General features: G+C 40.3%; 1 protein-coding gene across 3 annotated transcripts in view; it reads left to right on the top strand.

Moving 5' to 3' along the window:
- Positions 1-16,489, top strand: part of PTPN13 (protein tyrosine phosphatase non-receptor type 13) — a 129,265-nt gene extending 112,776 nt beyond the window's left edge. For 2 of the 3 annotated variants that reach the window (XM_064450379.1, XM_064450378.1), the window contains 13 exons: positions 740-810; positions 3,292-3,353; positions 4,039-4,195; positions 4,524-4,700; positions 6,005-6,087; positions 7,353-7,408; positions 9,536-9,639; positions 10,783-10,931; positions 11,521-11,611; positions 12,336-12,673; positions 13,223-13,438; positions 14,567-14,629; positions 15,645-16,489. In XM_064450379.1, the coding sequence (XP_064306449.1) occupies positions 740-810; positions 3,292-3,353; positions 4,039-4,195; positions 4,524-4,700; positions 6,005-6,087; positions 7,353-7,408; positions 9,536-9,639; positions 10,783-10,931; positions 11,521-11,611; positions 12,336-12,673; positions 13,223-13,438; positions 14,567-14,629; positions 15,645-15,725 (1,648 nt within the window). In that variant the 3' untranslated portion in view covers positions 15,726-16,489. The remainder of the gene's footprint in view (positions 1-739; positions 811-3,291; positions 3,354-4,038; positions 4,196-4,523; positions 4,701-6,004; positions 6,088-7,352; positions 7,409-9,535; positions 9,640-10,782; positions 10,932-11,520; positions 11,612-12,335; positions 12,674-13,222; positions 13,439-14,566; positions 14,630-15,644) is intronic. The other variant, XM_064450377.1, reaches the window with a different exon arrangement.
- The last annotated feature ends 8,388 nt before the right edge of the window (positions 16,490-24,877 follow it).

Raw genomic sequence — 24,877 nt, 5'->3', positions numbered from 1 at the left:
AAGGGTACTTAGTACTTGCTGTGCTTTGTGTTTCTTGGAAAGACAGGTTGTGTCCAGCTGTGAAGTGCAAGTGTGGAAAATAACATTTTCAAAATATGACAGAGGTTCTTTAAATAAAATCGCTCCTTTTTCTTAAAACTGCTGTTGAGGGTTCTGTGATCATAAAAAGGAGATAAACTGTTGTTTCATGCTTAAATATTTCTACTGTCATATGGATGTCCCAGTACACTGGTGAATGTCAAAACTCTGTGGCACAGATCCTAGTGCACAACTGTATTTTCACTGATTCCTGATGCTTCTCTTATGGCAATACAGCAGTCTAAAAAACTCTCCAGATTACTCTTTTAATATTTACCTGGGACTGGAAATCTGCTTCATTTTTTTTAAGTCTTCCAGCCATGCCTGGTGTTCTTTGCTTCCTCTGTCCCTTTCTCCTTCCCACTCTGATTTATCACAGAAGGGGAAGAAGCTGCAAAGTCCTGAGGCTGCAGGGTCAAATCTTTTTGTCAAAATCTAAAAGGAAAGTCCAGCTCTAACAAACTCTTCGGTGCTCCCTGAAGTAGGAACTAACCTAACTGCCAGTGCTTAATCTCTTTTATTGAATATTTTAAGTATTCCAAACCAGTTGTAATAGAAAGCATGATTAGCAGTTTTACTGGTAGTACATATTTACATGAATATCTGATTATTACCATGATTTTTCTTTAATAAAAATCTCTGTAAATTTTTCTTTTCATAGAGATGGTCATGCAGTGCTTCCAAAATCCAAAAGCCCCGATAGCTCAAATCCATGGCTAATGAAAGCTAATGGTAAGATTTGCTTGCCTACTTATTGCAAGTGAAATGTGGTTTTATAAAAATGAAGGACCTTAAGATACCATCTTAGTCCAGTGGCTGCGCTAGAACTCCACTTACTGAGATCAGCTCCAGCAGGTGTTTGCTTGATCTTTCTTTTAATAAAAGCTCCACGAAAAGAGATTAAATAATAGTCTCTTTATGGTTCCATTTCTTTTGTAGTTTAGAAAGTCTCTCCAATATCAAGCCTAAGTCTTTGAAGGAGTTAAAAATAAAATCAACTTACTGTGGTCATCATAAAATCATAGAATATCCTGAACTGGCAGGGACCCGCAAGGATCATCAAGTCCAACTCCCTGATTTGAAATCAGATACTCGGACCTCCGCGCTTTTCCCCATGTGGGTAGATCAGATTTTGACCAGATTGGTTTCCTGATCGAACTGGCTACATGCTTGTGACCACCAGTACTGCACAAGGGAGGGTCAAAATGCTCTGCATCAGAGGTTCAGTATTTTATTTTAAAATAATTGCATGAGTTAACTGAGGAGAAAAGATTGCTCAAAAATATTGAGATTAACTGTTACAAATATATGCCAAACTGTATGGCTTGCCAGTTAGTGTTAATAAATATTTCCATTTATCCATAAAGAAAACTACTCAGCGGAAATACTGAGGAAGTGTACCTTATCTACAGCTGTTGATTCGCTTCTAAGTTACATTGATATGGACAACACCTACTTTTTTACATTAGGCAGTTAATTGTGTTTTTCTGAATATGTTTCCTAGAAAATACGCTTATGGAACGCTGGATTTTCAGCAACAAGTGCTATTTCATCATGAGGACCATAACTACTAGCACGCACTCTAAATGGATTATTAACATGTACAGTGGATTTAGCCACTTCAGTTCCTCAGTACAGACAGCATTTGAATTTAAGTTAGACTTGTCTACCTTGACTAGCAAGGCTGTCTAGACACTGACTATTCAAGGAAAAACCACTATCTGTATAGCGAAATATTCATCTTTTTGTAAGTGCAGATTTACTTGTGAGAGCCCCTTTACAGGAACATTACTGCTGCATGAATGCTATTTTATCTTGTTTTGAAGTCAATCCTACCTGGTCCATGTGATATCACAGCAATTTTCTGTATGCATGTTTTATGCCTACAGCCATGCTATGATGGCAAATTGTTACTACTAATAATAGTTGTGGTGACGTTTACTCTGACCGGGCATAAAAATACCAATTTGTTACGTTTGAAAGGGTTTCAGGTCTCCCAGTGGTCTTCTCTTTTTCAAGACCAAAGGAGCCCAAATTTATTTTATTTCTCCCCTCCAGTTTGTTTACATCTTGCTGTTTTCTTCAGATGTGGTGCTTCTGGTCACACACATGGTGTTGGTTGAGGCTCACCAGTGCCAGGCAGACAGAATTATTTCTTGTTAATACACCCCAAGTGAGGTTAACTTCCTCTTGCTAAATAGTTCCCTGTTCACTCACTCAGACGCAGGATCCTTTGCCACCTACGTTTGCTTCTATGCAGAGCAACTGCTTATGTGCTTACTTACTATCTTAAGCATTTGCTTTCTTTGAAACGTGGCACTTTGCTTTTGTCTTGATTCATCATAGTCCTGTTTTTCATGCTTCATTTAATGTATCTAGATAGTCTTGCCCTATGGAATTATTGCAGCTCCTAGAGTTTAGTGTTGCTCACATATTTTCCAAGTATGCTTGGAAATGTTTCAAAAAATTTAGTCAAGATACTCATGAGGAACAAGCCCTGTAACCAAATCTTGGAAGATCCCACTTAAAATTCCCTTCCTGTAGATGACTTGTCATGCATTAGGTTCATGACAAGATATAAGGTTACTCTTAGCCTTCAGTTATTTCATCTACAAGTTTCTTTGTTTGTAAAAACATAATGTATATGAAAATCCAGGACTTCACTAGCAGCTAGATACATAGCATCTACTGGTTCCACTTTGTCACATTTATTATACTAGTAATGAGATGTCTAAGGATAGGCAGTGGTCTCTGATCACTTTTTATTTACCAAGAAGGGAAAGGTACCTTTGAACAAGGACCCAGATGTCAGATGATTTTTTTAAAAAAAAGAAAGAAGTGACAGGTGATTGCAGGGTTGTATTTTGTACATTTCAAGGCAAAGGAAATCATGCCTGTCTCCCAAGGTACATGTTTCTACTGTATGTTGTTAAGCTATTTATCAACATTTCTCTTTGCTTAGAAGTTGATTCCTTGTATTAACATTCGTGCTTTCTGATCCCATGCAATGTAACAGTCAAAAAGCCATTATAAAGTATAGTTTATCAGACATAAGTGTGGCAATGCCCAGTAACCAGCCAGGCAGAAATGTTATTAATTTCATAACATAATATTAAATACTTTGTGTCTTGTATAAAAAAAAAATTGATGGAGGTGCTAATTTAATTTCTGTGGAAAAAGTTGCAGTGAAGTTGTTTTCCCATTTTTGTTTAGGCTGTTCCTGTGGTGATCCTTGTGATAAAACAGAAAAGACAACTGATGCTTACGGGCCAAAGGTAAATATTCCTTTCTTGTGCCTATTATCATTAACCAGAGAAAAGGATCTACTTTACATACATTTTTTAAAATAAATAAATAATTTTACTCAATCTGTTAATGAAAGTATACAAAGCCACTATTGTTAGTTGATGTAAATAAGCAGTGATCATAATAAATATGCAAGTTTTTAAAATTATCTTCTCTTTCTTTGGGACTGCTTTGTTGCAAGACAGATGGTCTTGTAAGAAGGATGCAAGGTTATGATGCAAAAACCTCCATTCTGTTCACAGTTTCTGCAGATGCTTGCATATTGCATTTAGTAGCTGGTTTTCTTTCTTTTCTTCCCCTTTGTTTTTTCTGAGAAATGGTGTGTTGTGGGACCGAAAGTACTGAAGCCTGCATGTTTTATAGAGGTTATAATGTTAAGTACTAACATGTTATTTGTAGCAATTGCTTCTTCATCACCATGTGGGTTTTTTCCTTCGTTGTTTTAAAATTTTTTTATTTGCTCCTTTCATGGGAAATTCCTAACACCTAACAGCTGCCCATCCGTTAGCCGGCTATCTCAGATGAGAATATGGTATGAATAAGGTTTTTTATTTGTTGCTGGGTAGAGCAGTGAACTTCTCAGTGGTAGCTTGCTGCTTCAATAAACTGCCAGACGCTTCAAGAGTTAATTTGCAATGTTCTTCTCTTTATTAGATAAATGGCAATGGCATCCTAGGACCTTCTCAGGAAAATACAGAAAACAATATCCATCACACAAAAGGACTAATAAATCTCTCAGGACCTGGAGATGCACCTTACCTTGGCTTTACCAATCAGATGTCAGATTTTTGTAAACACAGTGGCAAATCAGGTAAGAGGAGGTGAGATGGGGGGCAGCATTATTCAGTCTCTAGTGTACAACTGCAAGAGAATCAAGGCATGGTTGAATACGCTGAAGTAAGTCAATATTAGGCTGGCAGTCAGTTTTAGAAGATCATCTACAAGTTGTGTGTTCTGCTTTAGAGAAATTAGTTGATGTTGGAAGTAGATTAATGGAAATTGGATTCTGTGTTGGAGAGAAATAAATGGAAGCCATGATAACAGCTAGAAATAAGGCCATGGAGTGTGCCCCTCTAAGTGTTTTCCCCCAGAACATCCTATATTGGAAAAACTTGTCATTTTATACTATTTCTCTTTAGAAACAGAGGTTCCAGATGATGACTATTATGATGAGGATGATCACAATGAAGTTGTCCAGTATCTGTTGGATGTTGTAGATGAGGAAGCCCAGAACCTCTTAAATCGTAATAATGCAACTTCAGAGGCTCAGTGTCTTCCACATCTCAAGAAGGCCGCATCAGAAGATCACCTGCCAGGTAACATGAGCGATTACAAGAAGCATATCATTATAGCAGAACGCTTCTTGGAACAAGGTGCCAATTAAGCAGTTGATTTGGCAAGAGGAAGAGTTGACATTGAATTGATGTGTGAACTGCAAGTTTCCCAAGTAGAACACAGGCAAATGGTTGCTGATTCCAGTAAACCTCAGATGCAATCTAATGAGTCAAGTTCTGGTTTGATATATCTGGATTTTACTTTAAGTGATCTAGGAAAATTAATCACATTCTGGAATTGCCTCTTGATTGGCATTCATGTTGTTTACCTGATTCTGCAGTCATGTTGAGATGCTGAAGTGTTTCAACATTTCACTGATTGCAGATTGCACAACTTGGAAATGTGTTGAGGTCTCTCAAAAACAAGCAATTTGCCAACCTGCTTTGTCTCTTTTAGAAAAACTGTTTTTTTCAGTACCTGCTTCTATCTGTACATCTTTCTCTTTCTTCATTCCATGTCTTCAGATCCAGTTGTTATTAACTGAAATTGAGCATGGAGTAGGGTTTGTAGTTCCTTTGTCGTGTCACACTATGTATGTATGCTCCAAAAGTTTAAGCAAGATGCTTGCTACTCCTGTAGAGGTTCCTTCTAGAACTCAAGTTATACCTTCCAAAATTATAATTCTTTCAGCTTTTTTGCTGCTTTTCAAGTTCATTGGGTTATTGTCATTGATGTCATTATATTGGAAATCAGGGAACACTGATGTTCTGGCTGTGCCAGGACCTTGGCCGAGTATCATTGGAACTCCACTACTTCCTATTTCTTGTAGCTAGGATCTGGCCTTTGCAACTGAAGACGAATTGTTACAGTAGCAGAGAACTACTGTAGCAGAGATGCAAGTCAGATTTTATCTGGCTCATGTTAATTAGGTTTTGTTAATACAAAGATCAAGTAGAATCCTGGTTTAGACTCGCTGCTGGTCTAAATGTTACTGAATTGCAGGAACGGTATTGACATGGGAATCTGATAACTTGCTAACACTAGCCTGTCCATCCATTATACTGTGGCACAGATATTCTGTTAGCTATGCAAACAGCCTCATGTGTAATGACAACTGTTCCAGTTAAAAAAAAGAAAGCCTAAAGTCTGATTATTCTATGCTATAAGACCTCTTTTCCAACACACTGGTAGCAAAGGGACTTAAGGTATGTTTCTTGGTTATACTGGCACCTGCATTCCCTGTGCAGTGCCAGACAGGTGTAACAGGATTCATATAAGTGAGAAGGTGACTCCTGGGCATCTTTTGGTGTGCTTATGCTGCATCTCCTGATTTTTCCTGTTCCAGTAGAGATGAATGGAAAGCTGACAGAAGATAAATCTGAAGACACAGACTGTGATGGGTCATCTTTGCCTGAAGATTTTTCAGAGGTGGGATGGCAAGAGGTTGGCAGACATTTGTCTGCTGATTTTGCTTTCCTAGACACTCTTTCAATTTATTATTTTCCTATTGGCATAGAACTTGTAGAAATAACTTTACATGTCTTTTAAATGAAATTATCCTTGTCAGTAGTAGCTGTAAATGGTGTACAAACACATATTTTTAAATAGTGTATGATTTTTTCAATCATAAATTAACTATACAGGAGAACAAACCATGGAGTTATTTTACACTGTTTCTCATATAAAGCCCAACAGCTTTTTTTTTTTTCAAAAAGGGCAATAATAAACTACCTTGTTAATGTTATTTCAGGCTAATCTAAAGATTAATCTAAAGAAGAATCTAAAGGATAATCTAAAGAAATCTAAAAGATTTCCTTGATTCCTGCTCAAAAAAAGGAAGCAGTCACAATGAATGCTGTGTAGACTTTAACTGTCCAAAATGTAAATTTGGTATTTCTTTTTCCTCCTCCTTTTTGCTAGGATATGTTCATTAACTTGAATAACTTCCATATGTGGTTTACCCTACATTATTGCATGTCCTGTTTTACATCAGTCACTAGATGCCCAGGTTTTGTCTCATATTTCAAATCAGCAGAACTCCGTCTATCCAGCACATCCTGGCTGTTTGCAGCTTTCTGTCCAATTAGTAGAGCTGCGGGTCAAATCAGGAATCTGGCTCTGTGTCACTGTGCTCTAGGAGATCCATGAGTAAAATTCTCTTGAGTATGGCAGTGGAAACTTGTAAGCTGGCCTAATAAGTATAAATGGTTTTGTAGAGTTTTTCTTGAAAGGAGAATCGAAATGCCTTCTTCACTGCTGAGCCTTCATCTTCTGTTGAGGAAGGCATACATAGAAGTACCTGTCATTTAGAGGTAAAGCCCTGTTCTGTACTATATAGGAATGGTGGCTTGGCAGCAGGCAGAGGTTTTCGCTGTCAAACTTACTTTTAAGTATTAGAAACAAACAAAAAAAAACAAAAAAGACAACTGGAAAAAACTTAGATGGCTCTACTGCTGCTGTGAGTCAGGAATGATTTTAAGATAGCTTTTTTGCCTTGTTATAGTAGAGCCTCTTTCCAAGTGCTTAGTGTTCTCGTCCTCTGTTATTTTGAGTTAGAAATATGTAAAGGAGGAAAGTCTGTCATTATGTGCTGCTTTGAACTTAGTATACTTCAGAAATAGTCCATGTAATTATTATTGTTTAAAATTTATAAATATGTCCTTTAATGTGTTTTGAAATATTTCCTCCACTAGCCAACACATGTAAATGGTTGTGAAGACTATTGTGAAGTAAAAGCTATTCCAGAAAGGTAAGATTTCTTTTCTAGTGTTGCTTGAAAGCAAACCCATGAAGTTTGAAACTCTGAAAAGGGAGATGCTGTAACGAGAGAAAAAACACAAACAGTATCACAGAATGGTAGGTGTTGGAAGGGACCTCTGGAGATCATCTTGTCCAACCCCCCTGCTTGAGCAGGCACACCTAGAGCAGGGGGCACAGGGACACATCCAGGCGGGTTTTGAATGTCTCCAGGGAAGGAGACTCCACAATCTCCCTGGGCAGCCTGTGCCACTGCTCTGTCACCCTCACAGGAAAGAAGCTTTTTCTCATATTGAGGTGGAACTTCCTGTGTTCCAACTTGTGCCCATTGCCCCTTGTCCTGTCACTGGGCACTATTGAAAAGACCCTAGTCCCATCATCCTGACACCCACCCTTTAGATATTTATAGGTATTGATGAAATCCCCCTTCAGGCTTCTCCAGGCTGAACAAACCCAGGTTTCTCAGCCTTTCCTCATAGGGGAGATGCTCCAGTTCCCTCATCACCTTGGTAGCTCTCCGCTGGACTTGATCAAGCAGTTCCACATCCTTCTTGAACCGGGGGGCCCAAAACTGGACACAATAGTCCAAATGTGGTCTCACTGAGGCAGAGTAGAGGGGGAGGATAACCTCTCTCAATCTGCTGGCCACTCTCCTTTTAATGCATCCCAGGATACCGTTGGCCTCCGTGGCCGCAAAGGCACATTGTTGGCTCATTGTCAGCTTGTTGTCCCCTAGCACTCCCAGGTCCTTCTCAGCAGAGCCGCTTTCCAGTAGTTCAGCCCCCAGCCTGTACTGGTGCATGGGGTTGTTCCTCCCCAGGTGCAGGACCTTGCACTTGTTCCTGTTGAATTTCATCAGGTTCCCCTCCACTCAGCTTTCCAGCCTGTCCAGGTCTCTCTGGATGGCAGCAGAGCCTTCTGGTGTATCAGCCACTCCTCCCAGCTTAGTATCATCAGTCAGCTTGCTAAGGTTACACTGTATCCCATCATCCAGTTCATTGATGAATATGTTGAACAGGACTGGACCCAGCACAGACCCCTGGGGAAACACCACTAGTGACAGGCCTTCATCCAGACTCTGCTCTGTTGATCACGACCCTCTGAATTCAAACAAACACACACCCCCAAACTAAAACAAACCCAATAAAATATCTCTGCAACGTCTTGTTGAATTGCTCTCTGTCTATTCCTATTACATGTAAGGTTATAATTTGCCTGAATTTGGTCAGCTTTATGTGGTTTACTCTGCCCTAGTTGTATTTATTCCTTTGATATGTGGTTATAACAAGTAACTGGGTTGTGTTCAAAAAGCTACAAATAACTTAATTTGCATTGTACTAATTATTTGGTACTTGAATGTGAAGAAAGCATTCAATCAATGCTGTCTTCGGTTTGAATCTTCACAGGCACCATTAATGTTGCTTCTTCAGGTTTTAGAGCACAGAAACTAAACTCTATAGTTCCACTGGTCCATCTTGCTCCCATTTGGGTGTTTGGGGCTTTATTTTGTTTTTTTTTCATGGAAAGCTAGGACTATGGCTGGCCAAGTTACTAGCTGTCCCTTTGATCCACCTTGAATTTTGGAAATTCCCAAGATCATATATCTTTGTGAAATAATTTTAGTCCTTAGTCTAAGTGATGCTTCAGTCAAGGTCTATATTTATGTTTGGATTAAATGTCTGGGAAGTTCTGGGTTGAGACTTGGCATAAGCAGCAACATTATGTCCTAAAATACTTAATACGTTTAACACCATCTTTAACAAAGCTAAAAAACTTTCAATTGAAAATTGATATTCTAGTGTATAGGTAGTGAATTATGTGAATGGTACAAATCTGCTATTGGATGTTATTTGACTGCTTAGCCTTTGAAAAGTAATTGCAGTGATAGCTATTACCAGATTCATGTCTTCCTGGCACTTTTCCACTGGTAACTTTTTCAAATCCCTGCTGAGGATTTAAACAAACTAAAAATCTGTGGTTTTTTTATGTTACTGGTATGGATCCACTCCAGAAATACTTGTAGCTATAAATTACTTTCTGGCTATTTTTTAAATAGATGGCAAATGTGTTGGTTATTTCTGGGTGTTCTTTCTTACTTCCGTACCTTGTCTTCTTATAGATCTCCTCCACAACCTCCCTTGAGCCAAGCCGATGATGATGAAATCACATGGGGAAGTGATGAACTGCCAATTGAATCAGTCAGCCAGGAACATGTAAATAAAGGCAAGAACTTAAATAGTCAGTGGAAAACTGAGGATCCCATTAAATAAAATGTCAGAAGTTAATTTTAAAATGTCCCAGTTATATTTTGAGGGTGTAATGACAGGTATAATGGGAAATCTAACAGCTCAGCAAACCACTGGAAAAGATCTTTAAAGCTTTGTGTAATAAATGTGTGAGAGTTAACAGGAACAAGTATTGGCAACATTGCACCTGTAATTGTAGTAGAGTTGAAACCAGCTGAGACGCTTTCTTCCATAGTATCTGTCAGACAAAAGCTGTAACAGTATAGGTGTTTGTAATCAGATCAATATATTATGTGCTTCCAATACTGGCTACTCCATTCCCAAATTGGGCAATATTTTTTCTTTATCTTGACTCTCATTCTTCCACTGCTGCTCACTGTGGCAGAGTTGAACACTACTCAGTTTGATCTGTTGGGCAGAACCTAGTCTTTACTTTTTGAGATAGCGTTAGAAATGTTGGTTCCTGAAATTCATATACAGCAGCCTTTTGTCTGCATTCATTAAAAGAAAAAAGGATAATCTGTGTAAACCTTTAGACTAAGTCCATAGATTTAGGACACTTTAATTGCAATACCAGGGAGACTCTTGATTTATTAATTTTGTGCTTCAGAGAAACACTGAAGGCCTGATAGAGAGCAAGCTTTATTGGAAAAAAAAAGATGTATTTAACACATCTTACGATTAGCACTTGAAAGACACATTGATTATAAGTGCTATAAACAGTCATAGGCTGTGATGTTTAAGTGGAGACTTCTGAATTCATCCCTGTGTGCATTCTTCAATTTTGTAGGTTACTGTGTCAAGAACTTATGTTTAAAATGCATTTGAAGTTTGTTTCAGTTTATTTATTGGAAGTTCAGGAGAATACTCCCTTTGGTTCCTGGATTCATCAAAGCTGATTTTGCATCATACTGGTTTTGGTAATTTGGTTTTGCCTGTCAAACTGAGAGGACATCTCTGTATCTTCTCTGGTATACGAAGGCATTCTAGAGAAAACAAGTAGTACAACAGTGAACAGCAACAAGGAAATCCAACATTGCACTACAGTTTATATTTCCCTAGTTTTAGCTATGTATTTATTTATTTATTCTTATATCAATCAGTCTTGTTCTTCTGCTAGATTTCCCTTTAGTGACAAACGAAGAGATCTCTGCACTCCCTACTGTGAATGTGATCCCTGGAGGCAAGTACTCAGGAGCCAAACTGAAGTCCGTGATCAGGGTGTTGAGAGGATTGCTGGAACAGGGAGTCCCTTCTAAAGAGATTGAAGTGAGTAACTATTTATCCTTTGAAGTGCTTTTTTCTAGTATGAAACTGTTATAAATAGAATGGCTGGTTCATCAATGCCTTAAATACCACAGCCCTAATTTGCAGCTCTAAAGGGATGAAGAGATTTCTTTTACCAAAGACTTCTCTCCCTTCCCCCCACTAGCTGCTGAGAGATAAGATTAGTTTGAACTGGGAATTCAGTTCAAAAGTGTGTTTACATCATTCTTACTTCTGGCAGATTACCACGTGAATATGACATAAACAGGGATAGACAAGGTAAATAAAGGCTGCAAAATCTAGCTTCAGAAAGTGAAAACAGCTTTTCCAAAGATTTAAGGCAACCATGATGTTACGTAACCTCTTTTTTGGGAGAGTGAGATAAAATATTTCGTGGATAATGGGGTTTTTATTGTGTTTCATTCCTTAGCTATGTGATATTTGACTCCTTCCTGTGACTGAATTGTTCTGCATATCAGCATTAGGATTTTTTGGTAACGATTCTGTCTGTTAAAGACTTGGTTACATAACTGCTCTTAGCACTTGTTACCATTCAGCACTTTCTAATGCACGTGTAATTGCTTCTTCACAGAACCTTCAGGAATTAAAACCTTTGGATCAGTGTTTGATTGGACAAGCAAAGGAGAACAGGAAAAAGAACAGATATAAAAACATACTTCCTTGTAAGTCCTAACTAATCTGAAGTTCACTGTTGATATTTTGTCATCACCTGGATGGTCAGATTAATTGGATCAGAAGTGGGATGGTTTGATGCCCAATACTCATTCTGTTACTGAGTAGGGGGAAAAAAAATCTGCCACTCATTCTCTACACATTTAAAACAAGCATTTATAAAGCCAAAGCAGTTTAAGATCAGTGAACGATAAACTACTGTAGTAGGTAGGGGTAGATGTTCACAGATTCTTCAGTTGTTTCAGCAGATCCTGTGTCTTAAATAAGATATATATGTGGAACCAGACAAGATTTTTTTTTTTCAGTTTTACCCATGTAAAATTGGAAAAACAGACATGTATCGTATTGTCAGTAAATTTCCTGCAACAAAATTCTGTTTGTTAGGTGGGAGATGTGTGGAGAAGTGAGAACTGACGAAGGTTGGTTCTGAGTGAGAAATATTCAACCTCAGTTTCAGAGGTGCTACAGTTCAAATCATATATCCTGCCTGATGTAGATTTCTCCCCTCCTATATTTTTCTTTATTCAGAGAGAAGTACTGATTAGTATCCTAAAGCAAGTATTGTAGTGAATTTTTTGTTTTCTAAATAAGATCTGGAAGCACCTGTGGAGATAAGTACTATGTGAGTGTGTAAGGCTCAGCACCTCTATTGTGTGACGGTCCAATTATGTGTGTGCATAACACTGAGGTATTTTTGTTGTGTGGGGATTGCAGATGATACCACTAGAGTACCTCTTGGGATTGAAGGTGGATACATCAATGCCAGCTTCATTCGCATGCCAGTGGGGAATGAAGAGTTCATTTACATTGCATGTCAAGGACCTCTCCCTACTACTGTAGCAGATTTCTGGCAAATGGTTTGGGAGCAAAACTGTACTGTGATTGCCATGATGACTCAGGAAGTTGAAGGAGAAAAGATAAAATGCCAGCGTTACTGGCCAGACGTACTCAATAAAACCACCATGATAAATGATAGGCTACGGCTTGCTCTTGTAAGGTTCCAGCAGCTGAAGGGCTTTATCATTAGAGTGCTGGAGCTAGAAGAGATTCAGGTAAGTGAATCTAATTCTGCATGCTGAGAATTTTTTTGGGTATTGGCATTTTTCTCCTGTTTCTGGCTTGCTTGCTTTCAATCACAATGTCTACATCAAGAGGTAAACTGGGGCTTCTCTTTGCCCCGTGGTCATTACTAGGCAACTCTTCCTTGTTGCAGCTTGTGCTACTCTTTAAAAGTCTTTAAAGGTCTTGTGACCTTTATAAAAGAAGGGAGTTGGGCCAGCAGATTATTTCATTATGCTAATGAGACTCTAAATTTTAGCTCCCTAGGTGCCTTTGGCCACAGAAACATATATAGGGATATGAAATTCACTGGCTGGTTCACTCCTATGTGTGATCAACTCAGTCTGCACAGTCAACCTTATACTGTCCAATAACTTGCTAGTTATTTTCAGTGTAGCTCGTTGTTTCTCTTGTTTTATTGAATTACAGAGCACTTTCATTGGGCAAATCCCCCTCTTCCAAAACTGTTTCCTTTGGGAACTTACCTTTTGTCTTTTTATTCTTCCCTTGTGTTACATTTTGCTATTGTTTTTAAACCTCAGACAGGTGAAGTACGGCACATTTCCCATCTGAACTTTATTGCCTGGCCTGACCATGACACCCCTTCTCAACCAGATGACCTGCTTACTTTTATCTCCTACATGCGGCATGTCCACAAATCAGGACCTATCATAACTCACTGCAGTGCAGGCATTGGACGATCGGGGACCCTTATTTGTATAGATGTTGTTCTAGGGTTAATCGGCAGAGACCTTGATGTGAGTACCCAAGAGGATGGGCTAATCTCAGCTTTTGACTTGCAGGAAATGGGTTCCTTTGGATCTATTAAATTGTTTAAAGAATATGCCATGCTGTTGAGAGTAGCATGCTGGCCTTGTCTTAATATAACAAATCAGGGTATGAACAGCAGTACCTATGAAAAGTTTCTCTGCTGATGAGGCCCCAGGGAAGAGCTCTAACATCTGCTGGTTCTTGGGTTAGGTCAGGGAATCTTAAGTGTCCTGTTTGTTTGACACCTCAGCAATCCAACGTTGTTAGGTGCCACCTGAGACATTCTAGGGGACGTTGCAAGGACGTCTCCTGCAATAGCAGACTTCTGGCATATGGCTTGTGAACAACAGTGTGTTGCCATGATGACTTGGGCAGTTGAAGGAAAAGTTGAAACGCCTGCCTTACCTAGCGGGATGTATTCAGTGAGCTATCATGTTAAATAGTATTAAGGCTGAGAATTGTGGCACTTGGTCGGTCAGAGATCCATGAACTGTTGGAGGGCAGCTAGAAGCCAACCAGTGTATCTGTTTAGGCAACTGATTCAAAAACTCGGTGTACAGGCATCTCAGCTGGAGGTAGGGATATGTAAATGAACTCTTCCAGCACAACCAGGGATATGCTTTCTAGGGTGATCCGCAAGAGGGTGCTATCTTCCTTATGCTTGTGTCCTTCAGTGGCCTAGTGTAGCAAGTCTTTCTGTGAATTTGTAGAGAAGATAAGCTATGTTATGCTTAGCTCAGCAGGGTTTGTAAGCACCCACTAAATGTCGAGAGCTTTATAGACCTGGAGAAGTAAAAAGCTTTTTGTTAGCTTGGACGAAGGAGCTCTGTTTTCTGCATGCTTAGCTCCCAGTAAGAGTAAGGAAGAGAGAGCCTGTGCACAGAGAAGGAAAACAAGAGGAGGATGTCTGATGTAGGAGGGCCATATCCATATCGCCCAGAGACGGCACATGCTGGTTATCTACCAAACATGCATAGGCTATAGTGAATTGTTCTTTGTTTCAGTACTAAATGTTTAATGTACCTAGTTGGATTCCTTGGTTTGATGCTGGGGATGTTTCCTTTATATGCGCATATATCTTTTTTTAATGTTTAACTTGCTGTTTGTTTTGGTAGTTTGACATCTCAGACCTGGTGCGCACAATGCGTCTGCAGAGACATGGGATGGTTCAGACAGAGGTGAGTGTGGCTTCCCTAGGTATATGCCAAAGGAAAGACACTGGAATTTTAACTGTGATGTGCCAGGAAACTTTCTATGATGGACACAATGATTGTCTTTGTGCCCTCTAATGCAGTGTTTGAGTCATGAGAATTAAATCAGATGCATACCAGTGAGTATGTAGCAGTACATATTTAACAATTATAAATGCATACAATTTTTAATATGCTGTGCTGTTTTGATCTGTGTTTTTAAAAGAAAACAAAAAGTTGGGAGTTTCCATCTTCGAAAGCATGTGTTAGAGAGGAAACCAGCTGAGCTTTTTTGGCTAAAAATGGCATTATAAACTGTAGAGAAGACCTAACTCTAGCTGCTACAAATCACTGATACTACCAGAGATGTCTTAATCTGCTTTGAGGAGATATTCAACCAGAAAGTAAATGAATGTTTTAGCAATAATCTAGATCTAGAGGTAATTAACTTTACCTTAGAGACGGACATCACAAGGTCTTGTTAAAATCTGCGCTTTTTCTTTGAATGTGAAGAAAATGTCAAATCATAGTTTAAAAAAAAAAAGCCATCAAAAAACCTAGAACCAGACCACAAAACTATCAGCCCCACGTCACACCCCAAAACATGTATTAGCCCCCACACCTGTATCACTGAGATCAAGATAAGAAGTTGCACTGTCATCTGAGTTCTCTATTAGTTGGCATAGATGCAAGACCTTGAAATTCACTTGCTGTCTTCGACTTATGTGAAGTACTTACTCTGCTTGAGATGGTTTTTGTGTAAAAGGAGGATAAACGTCCCACATAAGAATATATCTTTAGTGCCAAGGGAGCGTCTGTATTTGTTGTAAGTTCCAGTTTTGTATTTCTTGACTGTAGGTTTTTGTTTTGTGGGGTTTTTTTATTTAACCGTAGAAATAGTGTTGAAATGAAGTGCTGCACATTGTGAGATGCAGGTGAGAGTGAATTGCTTAAGTGGTGCAAGCATTTTTCACATGTTATGTGATTTTTCTTTCCCTTGCAGGATCAGTACATTTTCTGCTATCAAGTTGTCCTGTATGTCCTGAATCATCTCCAACACGAAGAACAACAGAGAGGCAAATAAAATACTGCAACAGAAGTGCTTTTAAAATAAGGAAGCAAGGAGTTTTAGAGGCTCTCACATATTTTCTTTGTTCTGCCAATAGTTTTCCAGTCCCTTTCTTCAGTTGCTGTCAGATGTCTTTTCTATAAAGTCTCTCCATCATTCCAAATAAGGTATATAGTTACAAGCAAAAGGGATAGCTCATACAATACCACTAATGTCTTCAGCCCCATGGACACATGTGAGATTTTTGTATAACAGTAAATAATATTTAATAAAGCTGCATTTTCTGCAGCTTCCTTAATATATGATAAAGTACTGAAATAAAAATATTTTCATTTTTTAAAAAAGTGAAGAATAAGAAAAAAATAATCTCATAATACTTCCTGCGGTTCTGCAACTGTTATGGGGTATTTGTTTCTTATGGGATGGCAGAGTGGGAGGGATTAAGCAGTATTTTTCTCCTGGAAAACTTTATAACAAAGACATTTTACTAGCCTCTTTTAAAAGTTTGTTATGGCACAGAATTTTTGCCCTTTTAATACAGTTACAGCTATTTTATAGAGGGTATCTTGAAATCAGCATTTAAGCTTTGAGAGATGCCTGTTAGGATAAGGATAGTAGTGAATGTTTACTGTAAGTATCACAGTTAGTAATGTTTACTTCATAGTTTCATGTATATATTTATATACTTTTACAAAAAAAAAAAAGCTGAATTATCAGATGTCTAACCTTATAACTGATTAGGCATCTCTACTCTGTAAATAAAAAATACACCTAAAGTATACTGATCAGTGGGTCTGGGTATTTTTGTGTCCTTGTGATGACTGATTTTTTTCTTGGCCTTACATGGCATCATTCATTGTGATTGCTGCACTACTCAAGAAATTCACAACAAAAGAGCTGTGCACATTTTAAATTTTCATTGTCCTTCTGTTCTTCAGTACCCATTTGAAAAAACTTGCAGAACTGTGGGTTCTGTTATGGAGAGTTGCCACTGTGGTGAAAGGAAGAGGATATTTTCCTTCCCTCCTTGTTTTTCAGCATACCTGGGCATTGAGACCTGTATCACATTTTTTGGGGTGTGTTTGCACTTGGATGCTATGGCAGTGATCTGACAACAATGTAATCTACTCTGCTTACAGCAACCAGGTTTGAGGTGGGAGACAGGATATCAGGTTCTAAGTAACTCAGCATTTTAGTTATATTGTAAAGAGTCAAAACTGTTCTGAAAGGAAATCTTAATTTTATGCTGTATGGGAACTGTGGATGATGAATAACTGCCATCAGCCAGCACAGGGGACCATTCGAGCGTTTAAGCAGTATTCCTCTCCCAGCAGTCTTTACCAGAACTGAAGCTTGTGACTTGTACTGTCAGAAAAGGTATAAGAGTACTAATTTGATAGCATTCTGCATTGCAGTGGTAGAAATAAGCTCAGAGGCCTGTGATTATCCAAGGTTTTCACTCCTCAAAATAGTAGCCCACAGTGGTCTGGTGCCCCAAACCTGAAACAGTCACTGTCTTGCTTGTTTAAATGTATTCTAGCTAGTAATAGCATGACTTTAAAAAGGGGGAGAACCTTTTTTACTTGTTACAGTAATACTATGATTATTATTCCCTCCAGCATACCAGCACAGTTGAAAATGGTGCCTTTTTCAGAGCAGTGTAGTCTGAGGAAAGAAAATTAATTCTGTGTAGATAGAGGCAGAGGCAAATTGACTAGCCATGTTGACAGTACACCTATTTGATGGAGCTTTACTTTAGAGTGAAGACAGATCATCTTCAGGACTACAGTTGTCAACAGGCAAAGTAAGTAAACACAGCTAGTTGATACACTACTGTTGCTATTTTAACATAAATAATGAGTTCAGAGGATTTGGGTATGTCTCGTTTTTAAAAACAAATGGTAACTAGACAGTCTGGTTAAGGCAGTTGAATTCTTCCTTTAAATGTTTTCAGATACATGCCAAACAATGTAGAAACCAGAACTGATTTTTTGTACAGTATGGTACATGAAGCCCATTCTGGTGTGATGTGAATACTTTGCATCAGATTACAGCTTATGGGAAACACAAATCAGTACAAGACTCCAGGATTTGCTCTCGTCCTCACAAATACAAAGATCTATTGTATGTTATACCCAATTCCTTTTAATGACAGGCACATAGAAAAGCAGAGGATGATTAACTTGGCCTAACCTCCCCATCCTCAGAAAAAGGAAACACACAAACGCACACACAACACACACGCCCCCAGCAGTCCTTTCAGTTTCTCAGATTATTACCCTTGGAAGCTGAGCACACATTTAGTGAATAAATAGACCTGTTATTATCCACAGAGTGGATATCATAAAAAGCAGAATGCGTGCTTGTAGTGGGTGACTCTGTTAAAAGGCACTGAGGGGCCCATCTGCCATCCTGACAGGGAGTCACAAGAGGTTTGCTCCCTTTGGGAGCTAAGATCTGAGACATTGCTGAGAGGGTGCCACAGCTTGTCAAAAGCAGAGATTACTATCCGCTGTTATTCTTCCATGTGGGTACAAATGGACAGAACCAAGGAAGACTACAAAGCCCTGGGGAGCAAGTGCCCAAGTCGTCACCTCCTCTGTTTTACCAGTTGGAGAAAAATGGGCAGCCAGTAACAGACGAATAATGCAAATGAACTCTTGGCTACATGGCTTGTGCTGTCGTGAGGGTTTTCCCTTTTATGATAATGGGACTTCCCCCAGCAACCATAGCTTGTCAGGGAGGGATGGAACCCACCTGTCTAGAAAGGGGCATGGAAATCTTTGGCAACAGCTTGGCCAAATTGGTGAGGCAGGCTTTAAACTGAAGGACTTGGGAAGCAAGGCCCAAAGTGGCAATGCTCATGCCATCACATCCAATGGAGGAATAAGCCAGGCCAACCAGAGGTGCCTTAGCTGCCTCACAAGATGACAATCGGAAAACCAACCACCTCAAGGGTGTGTATGGCCATAGTGAATCATTGTGCATCCCTCCAGGGAGACATGTGTGTTCCATTTCCTCTCTGAAATGCCTGTACACCAACACACACAGCATGGGGAATAAACAGGAGGAACTAGAGACCTGTGCAGTCACAGGGCCACAATCTCATTGCAGTTACAGAGACATGGTGGGACAGCTCGCATGACTGGAATGCTGTCATGGATGGCTATGAACTTTTTAGAAAAAGCAGGCTGGCAAGGTGGGGGAGTTGGTCTTTATGTGAGGGAGCAACTGGACTGTATCGTGCTCTGCCTAGGCATGGAGGGAGAACAAGTCAAGAGCTTATGGGTAAAGATCAAGGGGCAGACAAATATAGGTGAAACTGTTGTGGGAATTTACTACAGGCCACCTGATCAGGAAGAGGAAGTTGACCAGGCCTTCTACAGTCAGCTGGAAGTAGCCTTAACTGCAGGCCCTGGTTCTCATGGGGGACTTCAATGACCCTGATATTTGTTGGAAAAACAACACGGCGAGGCACACACAGGAACCAGGAGGTTCCTGCAGAGCGTTGAGGATAACTTTCTGACATGGGTGGTGGAGGAACCAACGAGGCAAGATGTGCTTCTAACAAACAAAGAAGGTCTAGTTGAGGATGTGAGGGTTGGGAGTAGCCTTGGCTGCAGTGACCATGAGATGGTGGAGTTCAGGATGCTGTGTTGTAGAAGCTGGACAACAAGTAGGATTACAACCCTGTACTTCAGGACAGCTAACTGGCCTCTTCAAAGACCTGCTTGGACATTCTAGAGCCATGGGTTAGGGCTCTAGAAGGCAGGGGGGTCCAAGAGAACTGGTCCGTATTCAAGGACCACTTCTTCCAGCTCAAGATCGGTGCATTCCTGTGAGGAAGAAGTCAAGCAAAGGAGCCAGGAGATGCACATGGATGAGCAAAGGGTCTCTAGAAAAACTCAAATGGAAGAAGAAGGTTCACAGTATGTGGAAAAAGTGACTGGCCACTTGGGAGGAATATAAGAACATCAGGGTATGCAGAGGTGCAATGAGGAAGACCAAGGCCCACTTGGAACTAAATCTGGCAAGGGATGTCAAGGATAACAAGGGCTGCTTCAAATACGTCAGTAGTAAAAGAAAGACTGGGGAAACTGTGGGCCTCCTGCTGAACAAGGTGGGTGATCTGGTGATGCAGGGAAGGCAGAGCTACTGAATGCCTTTTTGCTGCAGTCTTTACTGCTAAGGCTGGCCTTAAGGCATCCCAGCCCCCAGAGGTGAGAGAGACAATCTGGAGGAAGGAGGACTTTTCCTTGGCTGAGGACGATTGGGCTAGAGATCATTTAGGCAAACTGGATCCTCACAAATCCATGGGCCCTGATGGGGTGCATCCATGACCGCTGAGGGAGCTGGTGGATGCTGTCACCAAGCCACTCACAATCAACTTTGAGAAGTCATGGAGGACAGGAGAGGTGCCCAAGGACTGGAGGAAAGGAAATGTCACTGCAGTCTTCAAAAAGGGCAAGAAGGAGGACCTGGGAAACTACAGGCCTGTCAGCCTCACCTCCTTCCCTGGAAAGGTGATGGACCAGTTCATTGTGGAGGTCATCTCCAGGCATGTAGAGGAAAAGGTTATCAGAAGTAGTCAACATGGATTCACCAATGGGAGGAGCATGCTTGACCAGCAGGTCCAGAGAGGTTATCCTCCCCCTCTGCCCTAGTGAGACCACATTTGGAGTACTGTGTCCAATTCTGGTCTCCCCAGTTCAAGAGAGGGAACTACTGGAGTGAGTGCAGCAGAGAGCTGCCAAGATGATCAGGGGACTGGAGCATCTCCCTTATGAGGAAAGTCTGAGACACCTGGGTTTGTTCAGCCTGGAGAAGAAAAGCCTGAGGGGGGATCTTACCAATACTTACAAATATCTAAAAGGTGGGTGTCAGGAGCCAGACTCTTTAGAGTGGTGCCCAATGACAGGCCAAGGGGCAATGGGCACAAGTTGGAACACAGGAAGTTCCACCTCAATATGAGAAAAAGCTTCTTTCCTGTGAGGGTGACAGAGCAGTGGCACAGGCTGCCCAGGGAGGCTGTGGAGTCTCCTTCCCTGGAGACATTCAAAACCTGCCTGGATGCATCCCTGTGCCCCCTGCTCTAGGTGTGCCTGCTCAAGCAGGGGGGTTGGACAAGATGATCTCCAGAGGTCCCTTCCAACCCCTACTATTCTGTGATTGACCCTGCTAATGTTTAGGTATTGTATTGGACCCAAACCCCAGAAGTCTAGCTGGAAAACCTAGTTACCTCTACTCACTTATTAACTATTTTAAGTCTTTTTAAGAAACTGGAGGTCTTGTGGAGCAAAACATCCTTGTCTGAAGAAAAAAGGATAAATATGGCTCTTCTACATCTGCCTTCAGTCTGTTTGATCCAGCTCTTTCCATCTGAAAACATCCTCCCAGTACCATCAGTTTGTAGCTGAAAACAAAGCCATGCAGGAATAATACAGAGTTCCTACACTTAAATTTTTTTTGCCAAATTCCTGATTACCTTGATATAAAAAAACAGATGAGCCCCTATGGGCAGCATTCAGATATTTCTAAGAAGTCATGCTTCTATGGTGTAACATGGCATTGGGCTCTTTTGAAAAGTGGTCTGAATTTCTTTGGGTTTTTGTCTCAACCTTGAGGAAGATGGGGTGCTCCCTAGTCTAATAGTTGTTGAGGACAGTGGGAGGATGACTGTTTTCTACTAAGCAGGTGGAACTTGCCATCTGTGACACCTGACATGGTCGGTTTGGTTGAAATAGACCCCAGAGCTCAAAACTTATTACAAGATAAAGAACATGCTTACGCAGTGTGATTGCTTAAGCTTGGTTTCTCTGGGGAGCCTGGTTGGAAATACTCACCAACACTCATCTTTTTCTCCACAGGATTAGTCTCCCTAAAATCTTTATGCCCCCTTTGAACAAATGAGAAGAGCAATGACTGAGAGCTAGTTCTTAGAATGGAAAAAATACTGTGTGCTTTCATAGTATGCTGACTATATAATTTTAATGGGGGGGGATCTTGAGTGGCTTTCTTTTTGTCTTTTTTTTTTTCTTTTTTGTCTGTTTTTTATTCAGAACTGCGATGCCTTGCTGAGTGAGGAGCCAGGATGTACTCCAGTTGAAAGGGATTTTCCTTTTTATAGGTATCCGATTTTCAGCAGGAGTTGTTCCAGACCAGGAAAAAAAATTATATACAGCCCATTATGGTTCTAATTAAAGAACTGTCGTGTGTGTTAACTCAAGAGATAAAGGATCCATTTTTTTTTTCCAACCAGTGTTAGCTGACAGAAGCATATACACTTTGCTGCATAAGCAGTCCTGTGCCATTAGTAGCTTCTGATACCTTAGTTTTTCTTGCTGGTCTTTACCTATGCAAGAGAAGGGCAACAGCCTACAAGGGAAGAATTCCAGTTGAGCAACTTAGAGACTATTTTGAGGGCTCATTACTGTTGCCCCTTGAATGCTTCTAAGCAGCCTTTTCTTTCACAACTTACATCCTTCTGAAACTAGCTATCTGGGGAAAATAAGTACTTAAGAATGATTGAAGAGTTTGTTGTATGTAGGGAATGTTTTCCTTCATTGCATGTCCAGTGTTTTGCAGGAGGGTCCTACAGGGTGGTAGGAAAAGATTTGAATATCTCCTTTAAGTAAGTGGAAGCAGGCTCATAACTGATGTGGGCCAGTTTCTGTTACAGTACTTGTATATCATCCTCTGATGGTGCAAGTCCAAATAGAGGCCTATTCTTTTGGGTCTTTAGGTGATTCTGCAGCTGCAGAAAGTCTTCTGTCTGTATGATGAGGTGGGAGTTAGGAAGACAACGAAAGGTGTCATGGGAGAAATCTTGGGAGCTGGACTTTTTCTGTGAACTACATTGTAGTGAAGGTGTTCTGTAGTGGCTGTGCGTGTGTGACAGAAGCCAGTGTAATATGTAGTCTTGCAAATCTCTTAAGGCTCAAGATAATAGCTGGCCAGGATAAGCAGTGCATATGATTAACAGTGTAGAAGAAAATTTTTATCTAAGCTTTGAAGGTTCAAAACCAGCTGACTTGCAGGTGATAAATGCTTATGAAGTGCTTCTCATTTCCTCCAAGTTAAAAAAAAACCCTCCTCTTCCACAGGGAAACCAACACAGCTTGGCCCCTTGTGTATGCTAGCAACTTCCTAGTTTATGTCTTTTCAGTATTTTTCACATAAGTTAACCCACTTTTAGTACTCCTGATGTATGTGATCTCTTTTCTGCAGTACCCAGGGATACAGAAACCTGTGAGCTGAGAGCCAAATTCTGTTCATGGAGTGGAAGGCACTTTGCTAACATTCAAGAATGTGAGGCATTGTCAGGATGCAAGTTTGAATTTATGACATCCACTGATAGTCAAGTCAGAACAGAGCTAGGGGCAAACATCAGCTGGTTTGTGTCTGTTAGCATGGCTGAAGTGGAGAATCTGTTCTGTGCTGCATTCCTAGTGCCATTGATCTTGGCCAACTGAAGGGTAAACTCAGGGAAATGTTACTCATCATTTAAGCAGAGTTGAGAGGACAGCATAGCAAGGGCTCTGAATATTAAAGGCACAGAGAGTTCCGTGGGGTTTCTGTGGTGTATTGCATCATTTTATGTGTGATACAAGTGTGTCTGATGTAATCCAGCAGTTATTTTCACATAAAGTGTGAAAAAAGTATAGGTACCTGTTGATTGAAGGGGAGAAGAAATGCAGTAAAAGAAAAAAAAAAGAATAGCAGTGAAACAGAGAAATGCTTGATGCATAGCTGTATACAATACATCTCCATTGCTGAATTTAGTCCGTCTTTTTGTCTAGAAGTTGAAATAGTGAATCAATGCACTCCCCTGTTTCAAAATCAAACTTGGTACAAGGCAAAAGAAAGCAAATAAAACCAGAAACAATGAATAGAGGTCTGCATGTGTCTCAAGGTAAGTCAAAGATGCTGTCAGATATAAAGGTCTGTAGAAAGAAATGCACGTTTTGATTCATGGATGATCTCCTAGAAGCATGTTTGGGTCCTCTTTAAGAATCCCACAGCAGAAGTAGTGCTGAGCTCAAAGAGGGCCTGGCACCTGGTCATCAACATCAGCATGGCAGGCAGGTGGCTTAGAAATCCTGGTTGGGCTTGTGAGAGGCAGGTGGTGGGGCTGAGTCCTGGAAACAGACTATTTTATCTGGGGGGAAGTGTTGTCTCTTCCAGGAGCAGAACAGTGCTCACTACCTTCAGCCAGCTTTCTTTGTAAGTAGAAAAACAGCTGCATGCTGTGATGGCATTGCTGTTTTCCATGGTGAGGGGTGACTCGCCTTAAAGTCTGGGGGTGGGGGTAAGGAACCATGCTGCTTTGTGTGAAAAAAAGAAAAAAAAGAAAGAAAGAAAAAAAAAAGACAGAAAAACACCTTCTGCAGCTGGTATTGAGAATCGAATTTGAACACCACCTGTTGTGCTTTATTTCTGCTGATTTGTGTCAGCCAGCCAAGTGGACTCTGTGGGGAGCTTTGTTTCTTAATGAGATGTTAGGGAAGGGGTGATTGGTTTGTTTTAATGAAGTGCTGGAAAGATTTTGCTGACTAAGAGAATGTGATCTGAAGATTGAATCATTGGGCTGGGGGCAGATATATTTGTTAACTTCCTCAAGTGAGTCCCCAGAAATGGAGTTTATCTTCCTTGTTGTACTGTGATGACCTCTCATAAACAATTTTTTTTCTCTGGTAGGGCTCTGTCTGCTACTTCAGTATAATAGCCAGATTCCCAAACAAAGCATTATCTCTGAGCAAATTAACTTAGTCACAGAAGCAGTCTGGTATTCGGTAATAAGGAGCCTTGTATGGACTAATCTGGCTTCTCAGCTCTCTTTAAAGCTGGATTGGGTATTTCATACTGTTCTCAAGACCAGACACACTATGATATCCCATTAAAAAACCACTTGGCTTGTCCTACAGGTGTCTCTTCATATGTACTTAGAATTCCTGTAAATCGTATATATTTTTATATATATATAGATGCGTTTTTTATTTCTTTGGGGGGCAGTACATGTTCACCACCACATTTTTCTATTGCAGGGTTCTCTTCCACATACTATAAACCATTTGTATTGTTCTTCATAAAAGTACACGTGAATGCTTTGCTGTGGAAAATATGGTAGCATGTCAATTTTTCAGCCTTTTCTTCCTAAAGAAGCTGCT

Source organism: Phalacrocorax carbo, chromosome 4 (assembly GCF_963921805.1).
Source record: "Phalacrocorax carbo chromosome 4, bPhaCar2.1, whole genome shotgun sequence".
NCBI classification, from domain to species: domain Eukaryota; kingdom Metazoa; phylum Chordata; class Aves; order Suliformes; family Phalacrocoracidae; genus Phalacrocorax; species Phalacrocorax carbo.
Note: the sequence above shows the minus strand (reverse complement) of the source record. Positions and strands in the feature narration are given on the sequence as shown.